General features: G+C 47.9%; 8 protein-coding genes across 8 annotated transcripts; 5 read left to right on the top strand and 3 right to left on the bottom strand.

The window, feature by feature from the left end:
* Positions 1 to 1,149: 1,149 nt before the first annotated feature.
* On the bottom strand, positions 1,150 to 3,524 carry K444DRAFT_354411 (uncharacterized protein). Its single transcript, XM_024872122.1, has 3 exons — positions 3,058 to 3,524; positions 2,855 to 3,006; positions 1,150 to 2,808 (listed from the first exon to the last, which is right to left on the bottom strand). The coding sequence occupies exons 1-3, from the start codon at positions 3,273 to 3,275 to the stop codon at positions 1,169 to 1,171; spliced, it is 2,010 nt and encodes a 669-aa protein (XP_024739836.1). The 5' UTR covers positions 3,276 to 3,524; the 3' UTR covers positions 1,150 to 1,168.
* Positions 3,525 to 6,007: 2,483 nt separating this feature from the next.
* K444DRAFT_718068 (uncharacterized protein) lies at positions 6,008 to 8,175 on the top strand. The gene is made up of 5 exons (XM_024888415.1): positions 6,008 to 6,123; positions 6,384 to 6,441; positions 7,065 to 7,269; positions 7,319 to 7,391; positions 7,595 to 8,175. The coding sequence occupies exons 1-5, from the start codon at positions 6,036 to 6,038 to the stop codon at positions 7,927 to 7,929; spliced, it is 759 nt and encodes a 252-aa protein (XP_024739835.1). The 5' UTR covers positions 6,008 to 6,035; the 3' UTR covers positions 7,930 to 8,175.
* A 1,208-nt stretch (positions 8,176 to 9,383) lies between these two features.
* Positions 9,384 to 10,645, top strand: K444DRAFT_525180 (DHH phosphoesterase; the record flags this gene model as incomplete). The annotated part of the gene is made up of 2 exons (XM_024874420.1): positions 9,384 to 9,498; positions 9,546 to 10,645. The coding sequence occupies 2 exons, from the start codon at positions 9,384 to 9,386 to the stop codon at positions 10,643 to 10,645; spliced, it is 1,215 nt and encodes a 404-aa protein (XP_024739834.1).
* Positions 10,646 to 10,848: 203 nt separating this feature from the next.
* On the top strand, positions 10,849 to 11,347 carry K444DRAFT_354368 (uncharacterized protein). Its single transcript, XM_024872120.1, has one exon. The coding sequence runs from the start codon at positions 10,918 to 10,920 to the stop codon at positions 11,266 to 11,268; it is 351 nt and encodes a 116-aa protein (XP_024739833.1). The 5' UTR covers positions 10,849 to 10,917; the 3' UTR covers positions 11,269 to 11,347.
* Positions 11,348 to 11,591: 244 nt separating this feature from the next.
* On the top strand, positions 11,592 to 12,925 carry K444DRAFT_354381 (uncharacterized protein). Its single transcript, XM_024872121.1, has 2 exons — positions 11,592 to 11,786; positions 11,868 to 12,925. The coding sequence occupies exon 2, from the start codon at positions 11,996 to 11,998 to the stop codon at positions 12,620 to 12,622; it is 627 nt and encodes a 208-aa protein (XP_024739832.1). The 5' UTR covers positions 11,592 to 11,786; positions 11,868 to 11,995; the 3' UTR covers positions 12,623 to 12,925.
* A 3,196-nt stretch (positions 12,926 to 16,121) lies between these two features.
* On the bottom strand, positions 16,122 to 17,198 carry K444DRAFT_610955 (uncharacterized protein). Its single transcript, XM_024879852.1, has 3 exons — positions 17,162 to 17,198; positions 17,038 to 17,110; positions 16,122 to 16,982 (listed from the first exon to the last, which is right to left on the bottom strand). Exon 3 carries the CDS (start codon positions 16,697 to 16,699, stop codon positions 16,493 to 16,495), a length of 207 nt encoding a protein of 68 aa, XP_024739831.1. The 5' UTR covers positions 16,700 to 16,982; positions 17,038 to 17,110; positions 17,162 to 17,198; the 3' UTR covers positions 16,122 to 16,492.
* Positions 17,199 to 17,653: 455 nt separating this feature from the next.
* On the bottom strand, positions 17,654 to 20,022 carry K444DRAFT_661963 (uncharacterized protein). The gene is made up of 2 exons (XM_024886640.1): positions 18,534 to 20,022; positions 17,654 to 18,481 (listed from the first exon to the last, which is right to left on the bottom strand). The coding sequence occupies exons 1-2, from the start codon at positions 19,930 to 19,932 to the stop codon at positions 17,910 to 17,912; spliced, it is 1,971 nt and encodes a 656-aa protein (XP_024739830.1). The 5' UTR covers positions 19,933 to 20,022; the 3' UTR covers positions 17,654 to 17,909.
* A 199-nt stretch (positions 20,023 to 20,221) lies between these two features.
* K444DRAFT_586375 (uncharacterized protein) lies at positions 20,222 to 21,769 on the top strand (the record flags this gene model as incomplete). Its single annotated transcript, XM_024877972.1, has 2 exons — positions 20,222 to 20,994; positions 21,153 to 21,769. 2 exons carry the CDS (start codon positions 20,222 to 20,224, stop codon positions 21,574 to 21,576), a joined length of 1,197 nt encoding a protein of 398 aa, XP_024739829.1. The 3' UTR covers positions 21,577 to 21,769.
* Positions 21,770 to 22,260: the final 491 nt, after the last annotated feature.

Raw genomic sequence — 22,260 nt, 5'->3', positions numbered from 1 at the left:
TGAAGAGGCCGAAGTCTTCGCTGCCGGAAGGAAGGATGTGATGCTCGATGTCAACTGGCAGAAAGTTTGATGTTAGATTCTTTGGAAACTAGAAAGGCTCTGTTTGCACTTACTGGATGTAAAAGAATAACGCCCAACGTCAATTGCCACAGTGGAATGAATCCGCGATCGAGGATTTCTTCTCCTGGAAGACAAAGGCGGTGTTCATGGATATGTATGCTATGCTTCTGGATGTCCAAAAACAATAGAAGCAAGTTCAAGTTTGGGAGATCGCTCAGCTCCTCAGAAGCAACCAGGTAGCGTGGTGGTCGACGAAAGTGGAAGTAACGATGAAGGGGAAGGAGCGCTGCACGTGACTTCAAGCCCCCCTGAATTTTTGGAAATTGGGAAAGAGCGTCTGAAGTGCAGTGAAACGTCCGCAATGGTTGAATTGGAAGACACGATGCAATTGCGAAGTAATAAATGAAGCGTGAAGGGATGTGAAAGTCAGATCCAGGTGGCAAGTTGTGTTGCAGAGTCTCTACTACCGTGAACTCCGAATGAAAGAAGAGAAGAAGAACTATGAATCGTTAATCATACCTCACTTAGCCACTCTCAAAGCAGTGAGAGAGAGACAAGGACACATTAATTGCATGCATCGAAGCGTCACGCGCTCCCTCACATCATGACCAGGAATAGAGTAAGAATGCTCGCTTATGCCTCCCGAATTCGCTTAAGCATCACCCCTTTTCTTCTCGTGGGACAGAAGAGGTTCTTCAACAGGGCCGGGCAAGGGGAAATGTGCTCGCAGTTTTGCCTTCGCATTTCTACGGAGATCCGTAAGCAGAAATCGCATCTCCGTTGCGTGTTCTCTTCTTGTGTCATCACAAGTTGAGCTTCTTCAAATCACATAGCAGGGAGCAAGTATCAACCAGTGATTGCTCTTCATATCTACAAAGCCCGAGATACCCCTCCACAATGTATCTCTGCATGCAGAGACATGGTTCTGTGCTAAAAGCAAACACCACCCAAATGCAATGCAATGCCTCAGTCCGGGTCCGTAGACTCTCCGGAAGTAACCCAGTAACCCAAAGCCAATCCCCCAGTCCTTCCATGCAAAGTAATTCCCAAAACGCCAGCAAATGCCGCTAAATTTCACTCCCATCCCACCCATATGTGTCTCCTGACCCTATGTACTCGAGCTCCCGGAGCCTTCGCCGCTGACAGGCGACACAGGCTCGCTCAGATCCCACTTTATCTGCTGATTCCTCCCAACAGCAATATCTCCCTCGTGCTCTCCACTGGCCATCTTCATTCCCTTCTCCTCGTCTGGGGAAGGAAAAGCAATGTCTTCCATCGGATTCGCTACCTCCTCCGCCACAGGACTCATCGACGTATCCACAACGCCATCGATACCAGCCGCTTCCCACCAGCTCCTCTCTCCCCTCTTCGTAGTATCTGTGGGCGTATGAGCATGGCCCTTCTCAACCTGCTCCTTTCTCTGCGCCAACTCTTCATCTCGTCTCCTGTACGCTGCTCTTGCCTCTCGCACCATCTCCTCTCTCGTCTTGCCTGGTCCATTGACCACTCTCCGCTTCCCCATCCCCTTCCAGCCAGACCAGAACTTCAAGCTTGCCCAGAAACTACCGTTGCTTCCTGGGATATGGCGCCATGGTTTCTCGCGGGTAGAGAAGAGCCAGCAATCTACGGCTGCTTGGATGCAGATAGATATGGTGGTAACACATGTCAGTGCAAAGGGAGGGTTGAGGGCGTATCTATCGTCGTATTGGAGGGCATGTGAAACGAAGGGGAGGATCCACATCCCGATATATACCAGAGGGTAGATGAAAAGAAATCGCAGTTGTCTCCGGATCTTGTCTCTCGTGCGAAGCATTTCAGCATCAGCGTAGGTTTGGCCATGGGAATTGACCAGCTGTAGCTGAGATAGAGGCGTAGGGACATCGGGAGAATCTGGATGTTGACGGAGGATCGTGAACATGTCGATTATTGAAGGCTTTTCGGTTGTAGCGCCACTTCGTGGAGGCGAGAATCTCTTGACGAAGCTGTCTCGCCAAGAACTCGCCCGAGAACGAGAAGGCGTCTCGGATATCAGTGAAGCTTCATGTGGAGGAGAATGAGAGATTGGAGACATGATCGGAGCGACAGGACGAGGTGTGGACGGGCCGATGAATGAATCTGCATCCACGATTGATGGTTCCGAGGGAGGAGTTGGACAAGACTGATCTCCCGCTGTGAAGCTAGCCAACATAAAACGATGGGCTCCGGGTTTTGACTTCCTTCGTCCCAAATCTGAAGCACCTAAGTTAGATATTGACTCCCTTCTCGTTGGAGCTACAGGCATTGATGATTGTCTTGACTCCGATATTAAACCATGAGTCGCTAGACTCGGTGTTGGAGGTAATGTGTGCCTTTTGACTCTCTTCGGGGGTTGTATGACAGTGCCAGTGGTGTCGTTGAAACTACTCTCCCGGCTTCCGCCTTCCCTGTTGAAATCATCGAACTTATACCGGACGTAGTAGTATATCGAGGCATATATACCAAGAATAAATATGAAGATAATGTAGCGAGGAATCCAAGCCAGGGCAAGTCGGTACCAGAACGGCCGCACAGGCAGATAGCAGTATGTGCCCTCTGGCACGTAGGAACTGGAATCATTGATGAAGGCTAAAGATGCCATCAGGAGGGGGAGTACCACCCAAAGTGTGTACGCGTAGTGGCGATATGGATAGAGTCCGCCTTCGCCATTGGAGGACCTCGGCCTGAATATGTATAAAGCAGTGTGGACAGCAATCATAAGAACAGCAAAATCTGTATAACGTTAGACTCATTCCAATGTATAGTTTCATATTCCTACCTGATGCTTCGATTCCAAGAGAGATGAAGAAGCCATTGACTTGGCAGAAGCGTGAACCGCGCAGAATGGGACCGCTTGAAAAAGTAACGATCGGATACAACATGAACCAAAGCGCCTTGAACATGTCGCTCTGGATCAGTAACATGATGAGGCTGTAAGGTGTCAGTGTTCTCTTCCCCCAGCAATGGGTAAATTGCGCTTACTCGTGCCTAAAACTCCTCCGCATTTTGATGAACCAGTAGAATGCAAGAACTGACGAGGCAACGCTTATTATTGAGAACACCAAGGCCAGTATCTGCAAAATATTTTCGTCTGCAGGTGATATGTCTGAAGATGTGCTCGTCTTGTTGCCGCCTAGCCCTCTCGACTCTATCGTCATCTCCAACATTGCAGCAGCAATGCCCGACGAGAGAGGAGCCATTGCAAGTCGAACTGGCTCCTGCTCCCTCCACCTGAAGTCTGTTCAAAGAAGGTGGGATTGTGTATTATGAATTCAATATTGTTCTATCTCGTAACAACGACATGTTTTGGGGGCTGAATTCGCGTTCGAACCGCTGGGGTCAAGAAGGGATCGTCGAGGAGAGAATTGTCGCATGGAAAGTCGAATTCTGACGAAGCGAAGTCGGGGAGCCGCGCGCAGGGCTTAAGTTCAATTCTTGCAAATTTGAGGCTTCTCGGATTGTGCGTGCTGGCAGAGAATGCGGGTGTCTGCGCGATTAAGACTGGCGGTGGAGAGCTGGACCCGGTAGCCTTGTGGAGATGTGGGGAGCCAGTCGAGTGAAGTGACGGGAGGACTCGTGCCGAAGAATCCAATAGCTTCGTGTCGTCACGACAATTCGGAGTGAGGATTGGAGGGTTTGGGAGAAAGAAAGCACAGGAGAAGAAAGGACGAAGAGGGAAAAGGAATCAGGACGTGAGAAATGGTCGACGTAGTGAGATTGTATGGACCCGAGGCCAGCAATAGTTCACTCCCAGCGCTTGGCGCAGCCGATCACACCAAATGCTCACAATCGGAAGTCGTCTCGACTCCACCAACAAACTCCACGGAGAGCGCAAGTGACGCTTGGAGCACCGTGGCATGCTCTGAAGAGTGTCTCGGCCCCGGCCCCGGCCCCTGGATTCGAAGGCTGCTGCCACGAGTGCAGCCATTCACATCAGCACAGTACAATACTTGCCCCACGACACCAAATCAGCTGCAGTGCAAAACCCTGATCTTGCTCGGCTCCTGTGCATGCGATGACCTCGATGACGGGCTCCTGCAAAAAGCCCCGAACAAGGTGGTGTCTCCAAGGCTGCCATTGGCGTCGCTACCCCAAAAGCTCCCGTGCAGGCGGGCGGACGAGGATGGCACAGGTCACATCATGGCTCTGTCTTGAGAGCGCCATGCAAAATCCCACGAGACTGGCACAGCCAGGGCCAGTGCTTGGACGTCGTTTACGACCTCACTTTTGACTGGTGGGGTACTCGACTTCCAACAATAGCACAGGTTCACATACGAGGTACTGTAAAACTTGACACGGGGACAAGAATAAGCTTTATTCTTGGCCTCTGGGCATTGTGGGTCTTCTATCGAGGTACGAAGTCGACTTCTCTTGTCCCACGCACATCTGCAAGCCTCTCGCGTGGGATGCTGCAAAACTCTTCACCGAGTCCGGAAATCACTCGCATGCCTCGGGCGACGGGAAGATTCAGCCCCCGCCACGCGAGCATGTTTGCTTTTGGGCACACGATAGGCGATGTCCGTTGATAACAAGATCGGGGAGGAGAAATTTTCAAATTCAGTGGTTGCAACACGCTCTTGAATGTGGAGGGCCATGTTTTGGGCAATTCCTGGGACCGCGCATCCATCACCGGGGGATGGATGACAAACCGCTCAAGTGGGTGTTTGGATCTCTGTGTAACCCGGCTGTCCAATCAAGTATTGGTTCCAAACGCGTTAACGAGTTGGATCGTCATGGATCAGCCGTTTTGAGGCATTGACTCGTTCCTGTTTGATTGATCGATATTGAGCTAAAACAAGGGCTCCATCAGTCGTCAACGGCCATCCCTTGGCAGGGAGGGATATCGCTTGCAAATTATTTTTGATGCGTTGTCTCGTTCTTCGGTTTGCGCCTCTAGCTGTAGCCATGGCGGTAGTCTTGCAATACATTTTGGGATTGGTTTGAAGGGACTGAAGTTTTGCATGAGCTGATTATCTGAAGTTACGAGAAGAGTATTTGAAAACTTTGAAATACTGAGAGTTTTGGGCGTTGAGCTGCAATGAACTAATGCTTTTGTTCTCAATGGCGTCTCCAAAAAGCCCAAAGTCGATTCCTGCTAAATGGGACACATCGCCTCTCACTTGTTAATCTTTTGTGCTGCTATTGAAGGAGGCTGTTCCAAATATGGAGCTCTTTCTTGAACTTTCTGAGTCAAACCATACCGAGGTGTTGCGAGACGATGCGAGATGCTGTATAATCAACTTGCATCGAAACCAAAGCCTTTCCAACCTCAAAAGAGCGGGTACCTGCATTTGATAGGTACAACCCTATTAGCAGTAGTTGCTTCTTTTGACTTCGAACGAGCAGTCTCCCTTCTGTTGATGAATCCGAATTGTGTATCTGTTCCGTTGAGAATTCTCTAAGCGGGCCAAGAAAGGGGGAAGTGGGTCGAGGAAAGAATCATCAAAGGAACTTAACGTTGACCTTCGCCAAATGCTCCACACGTAATTGAACTCAATTGACCAATGGAATTCGAATCGATCGACCACTTTACCCCATAGGAAGTCATGGTCGATAAATTGTTAGAGGTACGGAGCGTACGCACGACTCGTTCTTGCCTCCATTTTACATCTTGAAATGTTTCTGCATCTTCATCTGACGATGCGACGGCACCGCCAAAAATGTTCACTACGAGTTCCACATATCGAGGAGCGAACTGGCTCCCAAAACCGACACTCAATAGAGGGCATCCTTGTAGTGAGCCAGTATAAAAGGCTCGGTGTCACCAACGCTGCACCCGTCGGGTACGATATTAGGGCCTACTCAGTTCGAGATTAGAAGGAAGTTCTGTCACCAGGACGGGCGGTTCAAATCTTACGCCTATCCCTTCAATATGAGGATTTTCAGTCAATGTTGCGGCTGCACAGAACTCCTCCATGCACGACTTGCATATTTTGGCCTCTTGATAATTGCTGGTCTTCATGGCTGTCACTTTTGCCCATGTCCCGAGTTCTGGGTCGAAGGAATTCCATGCAGCCGTTGATAGTCTCCGGGACTCTCGACCGTCCAGTGTGTCGCCAAAGTGCTATTGGTGGACTGCAGCCCATTGATAACATATAATGTATTGCCATAGTATGCCGCAGTAGCAACGCAATCACGACTGAGATCCAGACCCTCGAAGGGAACGACTTGAGCTTGGGCTAGATCTGGAGCAAGGCATCCGTCTTGGATGAGAAAGGCGGCTGTACACGTGACAATGCTTGGGCAAACCTAAAGGGCATCTACCGACTACGACCCTTGACGGGCCTTTGTCTTCTGCTCTACCGTAGAGATATTTAACCCTGGTATCAGAAACTTCTACGTCTCTAATAACCCTAAGGCCCCGTGGTAAGCCAAACAGTTCATGCCTTTCAACAGCCAAAATCAACGTTCCGGAGTTCTGCTACGCGCTTAGCTTCCTCCACCCACACCTGAGCGATTACCCGCTCCTTTCTCAACAGCCATTGTTCCCTTCGGATAATTTTACCAGGAGAAGCAACTCATACTTCTGTTCTACGATCCTGCTTCATATCTTCCCATTACGTTAACGGGTTTTTGGAGAAACTTTGAAGTGACCTGTCTATCCGATTCACCTTCAACAGCCCGATTTCCCGATTTGGCACGCTGAACCTGATACCTAACAACAAAGCGTTCATTCTGTTATGAAATTCCCATACGAATACAGCCAGTTTGCATTGTATTCCCGCTAGATTACCTTTACCCTTCAACAAGTCTTTTGACAAGACAATACCTTCAATCTCTAGTAGCCTACCTCACCTTGCTCTTCAACAAGTCTTTTGACAAGTCAATACTTTCCTTAGATCATACCTTCAACCTACAATACCCTACCTCGATAGGACAGCAATCATGCACTTCTCCAAGGTCATCGCCTTCTTGGCTTGTTTTTCATTGGCGCGTCACCCTTCCACCCCGTCCCAAACCAGATTACCTTAGGTCTTTGTTGACAATAGTTGGTGGCAGGTCCTTGCTGCTACCGTCCCGGAGAAGCGCGTCTTTACCAACAACGGTGTCACTTTCCGTGGTGAGATCAATGGCCATGCTTTTGAGGAGACTGGCACAGTTGAAGAAGTTTGGGCTACGCTCAAGGCTCGCCACCCGGAGATTGAGCTCAATACTACCGCTATTGACGAGCACAAGAACGAGAAGCGCGACAAGGTTTGCATTCCTAGCTTTCCCTGCTCTGTAACTCTACTAAATTCACAAGGCCATCCCACCTCTCTGCATCCCGGTCCGTGGTCATCCGTGGTTGGGGGCCCATTCTGAATTCATCGACGACGGTATCAAGTACCTGGTCGGACTCAAAACAACCATGAGCATTGATGGCCACATTTGTAGTCGCATCTCCTGCAGCTGGAGCTCCGCTATTCACTGGTGTAACGACGTAAGCCTCTTTCTCGCTCTCTGATCATTCCACAATTTCCTGCTTGCATCTGAGGGATGGGGCTGACATGTTCGCGCTGCAGAACGACCACTCGATTAGCGTCCCCTCCGGCTACCTCGCCACCTTCGCTCAGGACCTCCGGAAGTATTGCACGAAGGGATGCAGCTTTGATGGGCGTCGTTACTGCAGAACCGGTGGTCAGTAGTTTGAGGACCAAGAAGGCTACAATATCATCGTCAACATGGAAAGGTGCTAAGCATTGTCGCCTCGAGTACACCTCTTCATATCCATCCGTCTTGGTCAGCAGAAGTCGACCACCGCTACATCATACTTTTGGACATCGCATATTTCGACTCGGCCCATTGGCTTCTGGAAAAGTGCTTGGTGATAGTTGGCTGGCTGGATTTGAGGATACAATAATGGCGTGGGTCTGAATTTTCACAAATGGTTATGGGGCGGCGTTTTCGCTGGCTTTTCTGGGTGCACTTTGTTTCTGCCAGCGTCGGGCGCCGAGCAATCAATGCGATCATGAACGTATAAACCCATTCCTCAATTATTCGTGACTTTGACCGCAATTTACCTTCTCGATCGCGTCCTTTGTTATGACCCTGAATGCGGTAGAGTGCATAGATAGCAATATGGGTCTTCTGGGTCCCATTATTCTATTTGTTCTGCACGAATATCGGCAATATTCTAGGCTATTTTGGAGCTTAAAAGTAGTGAGGATATGACACGGAATTCGGATGACGCAGTTGACTAGTTTGGGAGGCGCTTGCCCATAGGAGATATGATTTCATTCATGATAAAATTGAGCTTCATTCGACTGTTTATGACACACGTGACACTGTCATGAGCGGCTCTCACTCTCAGCTGGGCTTAATAGGGTATATTAGTTCGGATGTATTTAGACCAACACCTCTTCGTTAGGAAGATCAGATTAGAAGTATTACTTAGAGACGAGTGGCTTGGCGGGATAGGTCTAGAAGAGCAGCTATGCACTTGACAGCGCCTGGGCCTCCTTAGAGGGCATAAACCTCTTCTTGTACTTAGACTAGTCAATCGATCTGCCCATCTTAATCTCGACATGTACGACTAATAAATCGGTCTTTTTGGAGGCCTTCCGACGCGGGTCTGAGCCAGATGACGGGTTGCAGCAGTGCAAGCAAATCATAGAAGTCGGAAAGAGTAGCGTCGCTAAGTGTGCTAAATTATGCAGGCAGTATAGCCAGAAGAAAGTGCTGTGTTAACCAGCTCGCTGGCGTTGAGAGCTGCGTTAGAAGGAGGCCAGAGGGGGCCTTGCATATTGAGCCAGTCGATATAAACGGAACGATTGCCCGTGAAGTTATTGATGGCCGTTATGACGCTAGTTGTATTGGAAGCCATCATGAATTATGGTTCGCATTATTTAAAATGCAAGAAGAAGATCATTGAATCGGCGATCAACGAGATGCAGATATTCTGGAGAGGAAAAGCTAATTCAACCATACAGGCCACTTCTCTCTCTAGCTTCCACCACATCAGACAGCACAAAAACTGGGTGCTCGATTTGAACAAATCATCCCTTAACTGGCTTGCTGGAACTGCTGCTGCTTGTATTAACGTGCAGCTTGGCTATAGTGCCATTGCACTGCCTTTCGCAATAGAGTATTGGCATTGCTGTTGCAGATAGGACAGGAAATGTGGGAAAGCTTAAAACACACCCCCAAGAAAAGGGGTGGACTCGCCTCTTAGCGAGCTCGAACCCCTGTGACGTCAACTCGCCAAGCGCGTTTGTGCTCGCATCGTGAAATCTTCAGTTCGCCCACGGATCTCCAACAAACGATTTGCGGAGGCCATTGGGTGCTGGCGCTCGCCCAACGTGAGCTTTCAACCTTTCTAGCACATCAGGATGCCATTGGCACGCGCGTCTCTGCGGTCCTTTCTCCACTCCGCGAAGTCCACTCTCAACAATGACGTGAAACAGCACTCACCAGTCACATTTGTGATTGGCAACGAATCCGCAGGTCCATTACCTATCCACACACCTAACTCATTTTTCTAACCCTTTCAGACCTCGACTCTCTCTGCAGTGCCGTCGTCCTGGCCTATCTTCGCACGTACTCCCCCTTTTCAAAATCCAACACCGTCTACGTTCCTCTCGCCAACCTCCCACGCGCCGACTTGTCGTTACGACCTGAATTATTGCCAGTCCTCTCGCACGCAAACCTCAAACTAAGCGACCTCATCACGCTCTCGGACCTAACAAAATTTCCCCACCACATCCCAGTCGAGCAGATGAAATGGATATTAGTAGACCACAACGCGCTTCAGGGCGAGCTGGGGAAGATATACCACTCACGAGTAGTTGGGTGTATCGACCACCACGACGAAGAGTATAAAGTGCCTTGGGACTGCGACACCGAACCACGTATCGTTCGTAAGAGCGGGTCTTGTTCTTCTCTCGTCCTTGAATACTGTAAAAAGGATTGGAATGAGCTAGGCAAGCAGTTTGGCGAAGAAGAACGGGCGTGGAATGCGGAGCTAGCGAGGCTGGCGATTGCACCTGTGCTGATTGATACGCAGAACTTGAGGGATGAGAACAAGACTACGCCGACGGATACGAAGGCAGTGAGGTATTTGGAGGGTTGGATCATGGCTGCTGAGGATGGAGAGAGCTATAAAACAGAAGACTATTTCAACGAGATATCTAGGGCGAAGGAAGATATTGGGAGCTTGAGTCTACCGGATATTCTGAGAAAGGATTATAAGCAGTGGAATGAAAGTATTGCAAATCTGGGAGTCAGCTCTGTGGTTAAGGATGTTGGGTTCTTGATTGAGAAGGCGGGGAGTGAGGAGAAGTTCTTCGAGGCCGTGAAGGAGTTTGCAAAGCAGCGGAACTTGTCGCTGTTCTCGATTATGACGACGTCGAATCCTGACAGCGTTTTCAAACGAGAGTTGATGGTTTGGGGGTTGGATGGGAAGGGGGTGGAGGCTGCGAAGACTTTTTCTGCGGATGCTGAGAAGAAATTGGGGCTCGCTGAGTGGCAGAATGGGGCCCTTGATGTTGAAAGGGACAGTGAGTGGCGACGTTGTTGGTGGCAGAAGAAGGTCGAGAATAGTCGGAAGCAAGTTGCTCCGCTGTTGAGGACTTCGTTGACGTCGCGAGGATGAGGGATCCAAGGGCCATTTCTGGCCGATTATCGTCCTGGATGGCCAATGGACGTTTCAGCACGCTGATAAGATAGAAAAAAGCATCGACTGGAGAGTTACCAAAAATGGTCGAGAACGCGTCTCCATTAAAAGGGATGCTTAAGTTTCTGGGTATGTAGAGTCCAGGCATCGAAAGGAAGCATCCCGACCGAACTAACACTGAAGACAGCAAGTGCAAATAATCTTTGCCTTCCAGGAACGTTGTTACTATTTTTTCTCCCTCAGGCTCACCTATGAGTAATTTCAGTCCCTCGGTCGAGCTTCGTAGTCGGCAAATTGGAGGCCGTCCATTGTATTTTCCTCCTAAATATGCTCATGAGCTCTTTCCATTACATACAGAACGAAGATCATCTCATTCTATCTCCTTACTCGTTCTCACTTTTCTTTTTATCCTCATCTTGCTCGATACATATACATCTTTAAGTGCTTCCCGTGTCAACTTTCCACAGCTCAGACTCACTAAACCGGGGACAGCACTGCGAGTTCAAATAGGTGTTCGAATCTATCTCCATTTCTCTAGTTCTCTTCTGTTGCACATTCACTTTAAGCGATGGCCCGCTACCACAAACTCACGCGGACTTTGATTCACCCTGCTTAGGCACTTAGCGCCCAGAAGCGAGACTTGGAGTTAGCCTCCCTGAGAAGGACACCACAGGTACAAGGGGCTCGCTTAAGCTGCGATGTGCAATGAAAGAGAAGAGATACTCATTCTTGATGGTACCGAGTTTGACTTTCGGCACTCATGGCATGCTCAGCGAGATCTGGATGCCCACCTGTTCTGCTGTCCTCATCCTCTTCGCTGCGTCGAGATATTCGACTGAGAAGGGTCAGCATTGAACTGCGAAGCAGAACTCACCGCGAACGTGACGTTCCTCTCATCACCGAAGCTGGTCGCTGCTCACAACTCACCTCGCCCCGCGAACTTCTCTGCCTAGACGACGAGCAGACGGGTAGGGCTTTAGTTTGAAATTATCGAGCCTTTTCACCTTCGATTCCATCCGAAGGAACGTTGTGCCCAGAGGCTTGCTCGCTGAGCTCTGACTGCCGATGAGTCCGGAGGCCACCTTCCAAATCTGGAAGTCAAAGATGTCTAAAAGCAAGAGTGAGGGCTTCCTATTCTGGTAAATGAGCTTTCTCTTCCTACATCTGAGAAGTTGCACTCGTTGAACATGCATGAACTTAGTTCGCGATGGAGACATCACTCCCTCTTTCTCTCCACCAACTTGCAACGACCTCACTCTTCACCTCACCCCTTGTCTTCAAGTCTCAGCGCGACACCGCCTCTCCAAGATCGGTTGCATCGTCACCTAAATGGCGCCCCAGTTACGCTCGACAACGGCTGGACGTGGTAGACCTGCAGGACCAACACGGGCTGCCTTGTCGAGAATCGCCAAGTCAAAACCAATCGCCTCTCAACACAGGGTCTTCGCCTTTCGCCCTCGTCGTCAGCAACCCTCGTATGTTGCTTTTGATGATGATTATTTGGATGAATTAAACCCAGAATTCATCCATGGCGATGAGATGGAGCCCGAGGGCAAGGACATCCAGCAAGATGTGGAGGTGTTAGCAGATGGAATGATTGGCACCGATGATGAAATCGGCGAGATTATCGAGGGGGCCGAACAAGAGCATGATGGCTTGGATGCGGGTGACAGAGTTAGAGTCAGGCCTGAAGAGGAGGAGTTTGAGAACCGGACTACGGACATGGTGGAAGACTGTGTGGTAGTTCGAGCAAAGGATCTCAAGTTCCATGACGAGCGCCATCTCGAGGCCGGTTTGGTGACACCGAGCCAGCAAATTGTTACACGCCGCGACTACGACAATTTGATGGGGAACTACCTGAAGGTGTGTGTGGAGAACGAGATGCTCCGTGCTGCCCCATCTAAACCACAGGTGAAGGAGTACACGTTGATCAGAATTTCGTGCAGTATAATGTGAGGACATAATTCTCGCAAGGGCCATCGTGAGGAGATATTGCAGTTGCTGGAGGTCTGGTATTTTGAGGAGTGTGTCTCGAAACAGAAATTGCGGGGGGAACTTCAAAGCAAATGTATCACAATACCGGTAGCTGAGGATCAACCTCTACAGTTCTCTCATTTCAATGCAACTCATCAACACCATCCCTCTCTATCCCAACCTCTCCCCTCCCAAACTCCAATCACTCCCTTCCCGACCGTGAAAGGTCCATACACCCACTACGCAACCCACGCAACCAACGGATCCCAAACCTCCAATCACTCCCTTCCCGACCGTGAAAGGTCCATACACCCACTACGCAACCCACGCAACCAACGGATCCCAAACCTCCCACCAGCCCTCCCTCCAACCCAGCACAAATTCCACAAGCTCAATCCACCCACCCAACACCTCCCTAAGCCCCATCTCCCTCCTCAATACTCCCAAAATCGGCCGCAAAACCAATCTCACCACCTCCCTCCCAAGAAAGTAATATCCCCTAACCCCAGGTCTCGGTACAATAATCAGTTCCTCCCAATGCCCGTTCGACACTCCTTTTGGTTTATGATCAGATAGGATAGAAAGATATGCCGCTGAGGGGTCTTCGCTTACATCTCGGAATGCCAGGGTGCCGAGGATTAGAGAGGGAGTGCAAGAAATTAGAGAGAGATTGGATAGGAAAGAGGCGATGGTTTCGGAAGAGGCGCCGAATTGACGTGAGGAGAGAGCGAGGGGAGTGGGAAGATTAAAGAGTAGGGTTAGGTGGCCTGTTCTTGGTGCGGGGTTGGATAGAAAGCAGGTGGTGAGAAGCGTAGTGTATTACAAGAGGGATTGGGTGAGCAGAGAGCTGGATGGGAGCGGGGTGAGAAGGGTTGTTGATGTTGCATAGGCGGTGAAGGCTGCTGGATTTCCGTGAGCTATGAGGGCTTGCACGGTATATTGTTAGTGATTGGGGAAGGATTCTTGGAGGATGAGAGGGTGGGAGGGCGATGGCTGCAGAGTTTTGAGGCAGCCTTCAATGTCATTCGGGGACGAGAGGAGAAGGAGAGTCATTTCTGAGCTTGTGGTGTCGTTCGTGGAGGCGCTCTTGGCCGTGTACTGCTTTTCTTTGCTGGGTTCCAATATCTCTGGGTAGAGAATGGCAAGTATTTCTTCCTCCGAAGTAACGAGATGCCTTTCCGCAACATTCAAGCCAAGTTTCTTAACATGCTCCCCAAAAGCAACTTCATCCCCAAGTAATCTCATGCCCGCAGTTGGAAACTGCAGCACCTAGGGATGGTCAGATTTGTAATATATAATTTATATAAAAATGCCAATCGGCGTAATTATATAAAAACGCTTCGGGTAATATTATATAGCATAAAAACACGCATAAAACGAACATAATTCATGCATAAAAAGCACGTGAACGCATAAACTATGGTATTCCATTCTATGCCTCCAGAACAGTAATATCGTCTTCCATATTTAATAATATATCCTCCCTAAGCTTCTCCCATTGCTCTGTTTCCCAGTCCTTTTCCCCACGAATCTGCCTCAATATACGTATATTTATATATATAAAACAGAGCATATCCATTGTCCTTATACCCATACGATTACGGAGCTTATTATGTATGAAGTTTATTATAGAAAAGGCTCGCTTGCAAGGAACCGAATTCGCAGTGGTATTAAGGAGCTCAAGAGCTAATTTCGAGAGTTCAGGAGAGTGGATACGCTAGTATATAATTAGTATTGCCTTGAGATATAATAATTAAGGTACTTACTAAAGATATCCAAAATAGCTTTGGCTTATAAGCAAACTGCGTCCAATAGACCTTATGGGAATTAAATTCGCCCGCCATCGTATAATATTGCGTCCATTGCTCGTATTCCTTTTCCCTAATTCGTTCAATAATATAGTCCTCCAATTATTGCATAAAAACAGATATTAATTCCATCTCTCGATTCTCAGGCGTCAGTATATAAGCTGCCAAGTAAACAGGTAATAATTGCTTTCGCATTCGATCCTCCCATCCACCAATTCCATGTCGATTTGTATACGCTTGAATATCTGTATACCAAGGACCAAAACCAGGCTAAGAGTGTTTTATGACGTGCGAATTGAGCTCTATCTACTGCAGGTATACCTTATTAAGAGACGTTCGATTGGACTCTGATATCTTGATCTTTTCGTAAATTGGTTAAATAATCGTCTGAATGCCCTTTAATCATTGCCACTATACCGTATCGTAAAGAGTCTCTCTCTATTTATCTGACGTATCTGGAAGGTTGGTATAACTTTCTAATATAACCTGATTATTAAGGATCAAATCAAGTTAAGCTACTTATATGCCCCAGCATATTGGTACCGTAGTAATAAGAGCCTTGACTTTCTGGTAGCAAATTAACATATAACCGCATAGAAATACTAGTTATTTAGTTGATTTTCAAAAGTAGCTTACGAGCTCGTTTAGGCCATTCTTGAAAAACTGTCTAATATTTATCTGAATTTGCTCCTTATGCTCGTCCTTTCCCGGCCATAAAATATCCTTTAACATAAGAGATACGCTATGAGAGTTACAAGGAATTAAATAAACGTATCGAAGCTCGGGATCTTTATTAATTAACCTCCATAGGCTACGCTATATATTATCGGTATCGGACGAGAAGGCGTGGAACTTAGTCAAGTCCCCTTGTGTGATTTCCATTATAGCTTCTTTAACGTTTTTGATTGACTAGTCAGCTCCTGCTTTCTCTGCGCTAATCTCCGTGCTTTTCCAATAATATGACTTCCCATTAACGAGAAAAGAGATATTCTCAACCCGTTATTTTGATATATTCGTAGATCCATCGGTAACGATTTGAATATGGCTAGCTTTTGATACGACTTGAAGGACTTGCTTTTGGACATTTTCGTACGTGGTTTGGAGGAGATCGCTCGAGAGTTAATGACGTATAGGAGGCTTGAATTGGACCTTCTTGAAGAAGGCTCTCCATTCTGGTGTTTCGAACATAGAGAAGTTAGCTATAGAAGTATAAACTGCCATAGCAAAAAGTTCCGTATCGGTTGCATTAGAGGGCTTGAAAAAATCGTCAATAGACTCAGCTGGGCGCTTTCTTCCAAGTACCACTCCTTGCTTCTCCTGCTCGGCCTTCTACCTCTTAAACTGATTGCAATTGCGTAGGTATTTCTTGCAATATTGGGTAATATTCCAAGCTTTATTATCGCCGCAGTGGATGCAGACTGCTCTGTCATACCCGTTGATTTTAGGGACCCTTTTAAATTGGGCAATAACAAAATTATTATCAAAATCAGATTGGGTAGCGCTAGCAGGCATTTTGTAAGGGGGATTAAGTAATTGAAGCTGTTGTGGGTGCTAAATCAAGAATGGTATTAATGGTGTTTCTGGAGAGTTCCAAAGCTCTGCGAGAAATGGTCACATAAGCTAAACCTACTAGAGCTAGTGCGTCACGTGCTATAAAAAAAACGTAAAAATGCATTTTGACTATTATATTACATTTTTATATAATGGGGGTCCAAATTATATAATTTTTACATCCCTAGCAGCACCTTACATCTCATCTCCCGCTCCAATACCTCCTTCACCTCCAAATCCACATCCCCACCATGGCAATTAACCCAAATATCAATCCTCTCTTTCTTAACGGCATCCACCAAATCTCTCACATACCTCTCTCCCCCTCTCTTCCCATCCCTGCTCGCTAACTTATAAAACACCTCCACAGCTCTCGAGAAATGCCCCGGAATTGGGAAATAATACTCTTCATGATCGGCACCAATGACTCGATGGCTAGCTCTGTTGAACGTTCGTGCTAGGGAGAGAGCTTCTGGGGTGTGGAGATAGGTGGCTAGGACTGTGCGCGGCCGGAAGGTGGAGGATGAGAGGGAGCGCCAAGTCCAGGTGTGGTTGATATGTTTTGTGGAAGCGAGCCAGGGGGAGATGAAGGTGCTGAGGAGGGTGAGGGTTGTGAGGAGGGAAAGATAAGCGCTGAGAGGAGGACGAGGGAGAGATATTGGAGCGTGGGGTGCGTGGAGATGGGCGTGGTTAAAGGCATAATTGTGATGGAAGTGGTGACGGAGATTGGTCAAAGAGCCATGTTGTGAGGTTGAACAAAGAGGTCTTGAACAACGAAGACTACTTCGCTAATCAAGTGTTACAAGAAAAGGAGGTGATAATTAACTATCTGCTCAACTCGCAATAGAATACTATGGGCAGACATCATAATCACATGTTAGCTACTTGAGACGTTCACGCTCAAATCACTTCCAAAAATCCCCCCAAAAAAATGACAAAAATGATGAAAAGTAAAGAGAGTTATGCATGCCCATTCTCGGAATCTGCAAGTTTAATGTTAGTTTTGAACAAATAGTAGGAACAGAAAGAGGCATATACCGAACCGAGGATCTTCTCATAGATCGGACGAAAATACGAAGTGAATCGTGTACGAGTGAGACGCTGTACCACTCTATATAGATGGTTAGTGTATGAGAAGGGGTATATGACAGATTCCACCCACAAGCCAAACGGGCGCAAACGTTATCGGAAAAATCTCTTATCTCACTACATACGATCCAATTAATTTGGCGACACTTTTCGGCAGGAAGTGGGCCTAATCACATGACCGCATGTGCTCGGCTAAACTATCCTAAAAGAAATCTGTGGGAAAGAGGATGTAGAATAATTTTGCAAAACTGCTTGAAACAATTGCAAACTCGAAAAGTGGAGGAACTTGTCACGGATTGCCAGAAAGCAGACGGGATGCGAAGAAACGTTGTGAAAGGACAAGGGTCTGCCAGGCTCTAACCTAAAATGAAGCTTTGTTTGGAGATCCCAACCACCGGGAACAACAGTGTGCAGATCAGGGGTGAACGAGCGAATCAGGGCTTCGCTCTGTGTAACAACCCCGAATTGACAGAATTTACCTGGAACGACTTGAATCTTGATGCAGTTTGCATTTGTATAAATCCTGTGACAGCGAGATCAGTGCAATAGTCGAATGCTCAAAGTTCAGAGAATCTCATATATTGAAAATACTAAGCTGGAGAGTACAGGAAAGAGGAATACCTCGACCTTTAGTAGTATATTGCCCAGACCTCTAGCTTATTTCCTTGTTTCAGTCCTATTTCCTAGTTCCTATTCCCGGCGGATCACACGGTGGGCGCCATCCGTCACACTGCCTGTGAGCCAGCCATGCAAAGAAATCATAGTTAAATGCTATCGCGGCTAGCTTAACAGCCACATATCTGCTCGAAGTTATCCCCTCTTCATAACCGGGGAGGTAATTGACCGCCCTTGCGTCGAGGCAGCTTCATAACCTTCTTGAAAATTGATCGAAAGACATTGAGAGATTCTTCTTCTTCCTCCTCTTCGACATTTGCATCCCCGTCAGTAACCATGCTAGGTCGATTGATGTTCGCGCCTGTTCGCTCTCTCTGTTGATTCCTTTGGAATATCGAAGTGAGTCTGCTCCCTGTTGCTTGTTCTCTCCCCTTGTGCCGTGGGACTACATTAGTGGGAGGTTCGTATATTTGTACAGCGTGATGTGGGGAGGAAGGCGTCGAGGAGGAAGGCGTCGAGTGTAAAGGTGTTGTCGTCATGGACGAATATCCCGAGTCGGCCGGTTGGGGCAACTCACGGCCAGCGCACCACTTCAAGATTTCTGCTGCCGTGGGTAGCCGTACGGTTTTGCTGTTCAGTCGAGCTTGTATATCCAGAATGGTATCACGAAGAGGAACGACGTAAGCTTCGCCGAACGCATCTGATGCTACAACATGCCCATAAACCTCAGATGTAACTTCGTCCATCACCCAAGAGCCACAGTCGCCTGGCTGGAGGACTGCCAGAGGGCATTAGCTAGAGATCACGCAGTTAAATGGAGTAAAACGCACCTGATCCACTGGAGAGGGTAAGATTGTAAGTATGGACAAAGTGAGCACTTGACCCTAACATAAGCCGGGACATGGTAGGAGACAACACTCCGGGCTGACGCCCACTGACACCACAAAATGCGGTCACTCGCTTTTCGACTTTCAAGTTTCTTTGCACCGCACAAATAGCCTCTCTTGGTAACTTCATCCCCATCAAGAAGCTGTTTTGAGAGAATGGAAAAAATCTTTCGATATTGTCGATTTCGAGGAGCGACCAGTCGAGATCCCCCACATGGTACGTGGATGTATCCCCGGACCTGACAAGCGCATATCTCATTTGGACCTGTGGTACGTGCCGGAGATTGTGTCTCACTGACACCTCGTTTTCTGTTGACTGAACATTAATCACCGGAGCGGAAGCTTCATCAGTGTCGTCATCAAACTCAAAGTCAATATCAAATCCATCGAATTCGGGGAACAGTTCATCGTCGTTGGACCCTTCCTCCATTGCATTCTCTGTTGCCCCATCTACCTCGTTCCAAAAAGAAAATATCCGACTATCATATTCTTTGTCGGAAGGAAAGATATGGTCTACAGACATTCCATAGAGGGTTTTCTCTCCCGAAGTCGATTCTCCGAGAACTAACCCTCCAAGGGTCCCGAGTCGATTCCCATCAGGATGGACAGGGACTGTCAACGATGCCCCGACCACAGCAGCAGGAAGACCACTCAGTTTTGTATAGCGTTCAATGTTGACGTCTGCAAAGATTGCAATTTGTCTCGGTGGTCGATGGCAGACTTTGATATCGAAATGCGGAGTGTCGAGGCTTGGCTCTTGAGGCTGGTATTGGGACTTGACCTGGTCTTTGCCGAAAAACTGTTTGACACTTCGTGAGGTTGCTTTATCACAGAGGATAATGATACATGGGCTTGCACTATCCTCCGAAAGACCAACGAGTTTCAATTTGATCGAAATATTCCGCTTTGCATTGGAGTCCACCCTCGCCTTCAATAGGTGATCTTCAAGTGATGGACCGAAAAGTTCGCTCAAGTCATCGAACCTGGTTTGGACCGAATGAATAACTGGTCTGTTAAAGACTTTGGACGTCTGGGATTTGGCTAGTCCAGGGAACAGTCTGCGAGCCGTGCTAGTGCGAAGGAACTCGTTTGGAAACGAGCCTTCTGGAGATTTTTCGGGTGTTGGCAGTCCAGAATTTGGACCAGAAGAATAGCCAGAATCTGTTCCTGAAGACAAACTGGGCGGCTTCTTGTTGTCTTTCGTGGTGTCTATAGAGCCAGCCTGCTTGAGATGGAGCGCTGCGACAGCTTGGGGGAGTGCTGACAACGAGTCGGCCACATCCTTGTCCGTGGTTGCGTCAATCGCCATTACGCCAGTTGAAGAGCTTGAAAATCCGGGCATACTGTCTCCTTCAGTAGTTCGTTAGGAAAAGTATTGAAGGGCTGCGAGATAGATCTTCAACTTTTTCTAGGTGAGGGATTTTTGCTTGCCTTGGGCATAAAAGTGAGGCTGTCGAGAGGAGTTCGCCGCCGTACAAGAACGCCTTGCATGCATAGCCACCTTCCCAACTTCAACCCATGCTTTTCTTTCCCCAGCCTCGTGGAGAAAATGCGACCGGAGTCTATCAGGCAGATGAATTCTTAACAATTGTTCCGCAGCTTTTCTGGGCAATATCTCCAACATACTACTTATGTTTACTGCAACACCATTCCCACTTGCAAAGGTTACGGAGGGTCAGTTGCAGCTTCTGGGAGAAGGTCTTTGGTGTTGGTCGCCTGAAAAGGACTGCAACACACTCAATTGCAGTGGCTGCGAGGAGGAAGGATGCATTCCTCGACGACTTAAACGACTCTCTTGCTTCTTTGGGCACTATAAACAAATTACTTCATCATACGAGCCACAAGTCATAGCCGGCGAGCATGGCGCTTTCAAATCACACGATGATGTCGTTTGGGTCATTAGACAGTTGAAGTCACAGCCAGATATCCCACGTGGAGAATTGGTGACCCAGATTTTCGCAAGCACACGATTCTCCAAACCTCCACCACCTTCTGAGCAGCAACTCGCAATCAACTTTGCTGTTCATATCATGTTCATGGTCAACTGCACTGCTCAACGACAGAGATTTGGACTCCTTGAGCATGGAATGCAGAAGGTGGAATGGCGGGACGACTTCACACTAGCTCAATTCATTGGGGACATCTTCCAGATGACGGATCATCCAAGCATTAATGATACCGATACAGTAATCTCACAGACCATGAGAACTTCTTTGATGGCACGAAAGTTGAAGAAAGTTGCAGGTCTGAAATTTAGACCCACGGATGATCTACGAAACCATCTCAAATTGGACGAGAAAACTGGCATGGTGGACGTGTTCCACCACACGGCTTTCCTGAAGGAGCATTTGAGACTGACCAAAAATGCACCAGCTGATATCTCAATAACAGAATGCTTGAGAAGGTGATTCTTTGATTTCTTTCAACATCTTCGATTCAATCCCGTTTCGATTCAATCCTGTTTCGATTCAATCCGGTCCTTGATCAAGAGTTTTCTCCTAGTTGTGAGATCTTAGATATTCACTGAAGAGGAATCAACTAACAGCAGCTCTTGTAATATAGGGGAGCGCTTCCGCGTCAACTTGCACTCGAAGCGCTCGATTCAATTCAGAAGATTCTCTTTCCCCTCTCGGATACCAAATCGTATTCTCTCCTCCGCTCGCTCACCTCAACCGCATCCTTCGACCCCGACTGCCTGCGCTTCGAATCAACATCAGTCCGCAATCCTCACGAGAAGGACATCCAATATCTCTACTTCGGCTCACGTCTCGCAGATCTATTTGAGGAACTAGAGAATCCAAGGCCGCGAAGCTGGGTAGAGAAGTTTCTAGAACGGAAGAGTCGAGCTAGACATGTGATGATGACAACTGTCATTGGAGTTGCGGTCGCCATTTTTCTGGGTGTTGCAAGCCTGGGTGTTGGAGCATATCAGGCATGGGTCGGATATCAGCAATGGCGGCATCCGATCTCAACTGGTTCTGGATAGAATACCAGATATCGCTTTGCCAGGTGGAGTGTGTAGAGAAAAAAAGAGTGTGTTAAGAGAGAAGTGGAAGGTTTGTGGAGAAGCCATGAAAGTACCCAGAATGTGAGGACCAATGTTGGTTCACTACCAGCTGTTCTGTCTTCATCTTAAAGATTTTCTAGGATTTGAGACAGAAGTGCTTTGGATTTGAAGATTTTCGACGCGAACGAGCCAGATCCAACGCGAATTTAAAGAATTCTCGTCTGAGATTAGCACTTTAATCATACACTTCTCTCGACCTCATAAAGAAGTCGCTATCAAAAACGACCGAAAATCGACGCCCCGCTAATGGTCCTGTGTCCCCAATGAATCCGGTGCCCTAGAAGACACATGCAAACTCCTTTTCCAAAGCCGCTCCCTAGTTCAAATGCGAGCACCTGTTGTCCTGTGCTGTCCTGACCCAACCCTACCCGTGGTATAATGTCCCAACTCATACTTTATTTTCTTACATAGGCAGCTTCTGCTCCGGCTGCACGAATTTCGAGCGGTATGCTCCAAAGGTATCGTCTGTTTCCTGACTCGTGACGGATTTGTGCCTCTTGTTAGGGCGAGGAGTTTCCGCACTCCTTGCACATAGAGGGGTTTGATGATTGGGTGCAGGCGGTTATGATTGCGAGGTGATATTCGAAGGAGGACCAGAATGAG

Source organism: Hyaloscypha bicolor (genome assembly GCF_002865645.1).
Source record: "Hyaloscypha bicolor E unplaced genomic scaffold K444scaffold_53, whole genome shotgun sequence".
Lineage (NCBI taxonomy): Eukaryota > Fungi > Ascomycota > Leotiomycetes > Helotiales > Hyaloscyphaceae > Hyaloscypha > Hyaloscypha bicolor.
Note: the sequence above shows the minus strand (reverse complement) of the source record. Positions and strands in the feature narration are given on the sequence as shown.

Coding starts and splice junctions, on each gene's coding strand:
- K444DRAFT_354368 (XM_024872120.1), top strand. CDS start 10,918: ATGAGTAATTTCAGTCCCTCGGTCGAGCTTCGTAGTCGGCAAATTGGA.
- K444DRAFT_354411 (XM_024872122.1), bottom strand. CDS start 3,275: ATGGCTCCTCTCTCGTCGGGCATTGCTGCTGCAATGTTGGAGATGACG. Junction 3,007..3,057: donor CGGAGGAGTTTTAGGCACGA/GTAAGCGCAATT, acceptor GACACCTTACAG/CCTCATCATGTTACTGATCC. Junction 2,809..2,854: donor TCTTGGAATCGAAGCATCAG/GTAGGAATATGA, acceptor AACGTTATACAG/ATTTTGCTGTTCTTATGATT.
- K444DRAFT_718068 (XM_024888415.1), top strand. CDS start 6,036: ATGGCTGTCACTTTTGCCCATGTCCCGAGTTCTGGGTCGAAGGAATTC. Junction 6,124..6,383: donor CCGGGACTCTCGACCGTCCA/GTGTGTCGCCAA, acceptor GCTCTACCGTAG/AGATATTTAACCCTGGTATC. Junction 6,442..7,064: donor AATAACCCTAAGGCCCCGTG/GTAAGCCAAACA, acceptor TGTTGACAATAG/TTGGTGGCAGGTCCTTGCTG.
- K444DRAFT_661963 (XM_024886640.1), bottom strand. CDS start 19,932: ATGCCCGGATTTTCAAGCTCTTCAACTGGCGTAATGGCGATTGACGCA. Junction 18,482..18,533: donor TACCCTCTCCAGTGGATCAG/GTGCGTTTTACT, acceptor GCCCTCTGGCAG/TCCTCCAGCCAGGCGACTGT.
- K444DRAFT_354381 (XM_024872121.1), top strand. CDS start 11,996: ATGGCGCCCCAGTTACGCTCGACAACGGCTGGACGTGGTAGACCTGCA.
- K444DRAFT_610955 (XM_024879852.1), bottom strand. CDS start 16,699: ATGCCTTTAACCACGCCCATCTCCACGCACCCCACGCTCCAATATCTC.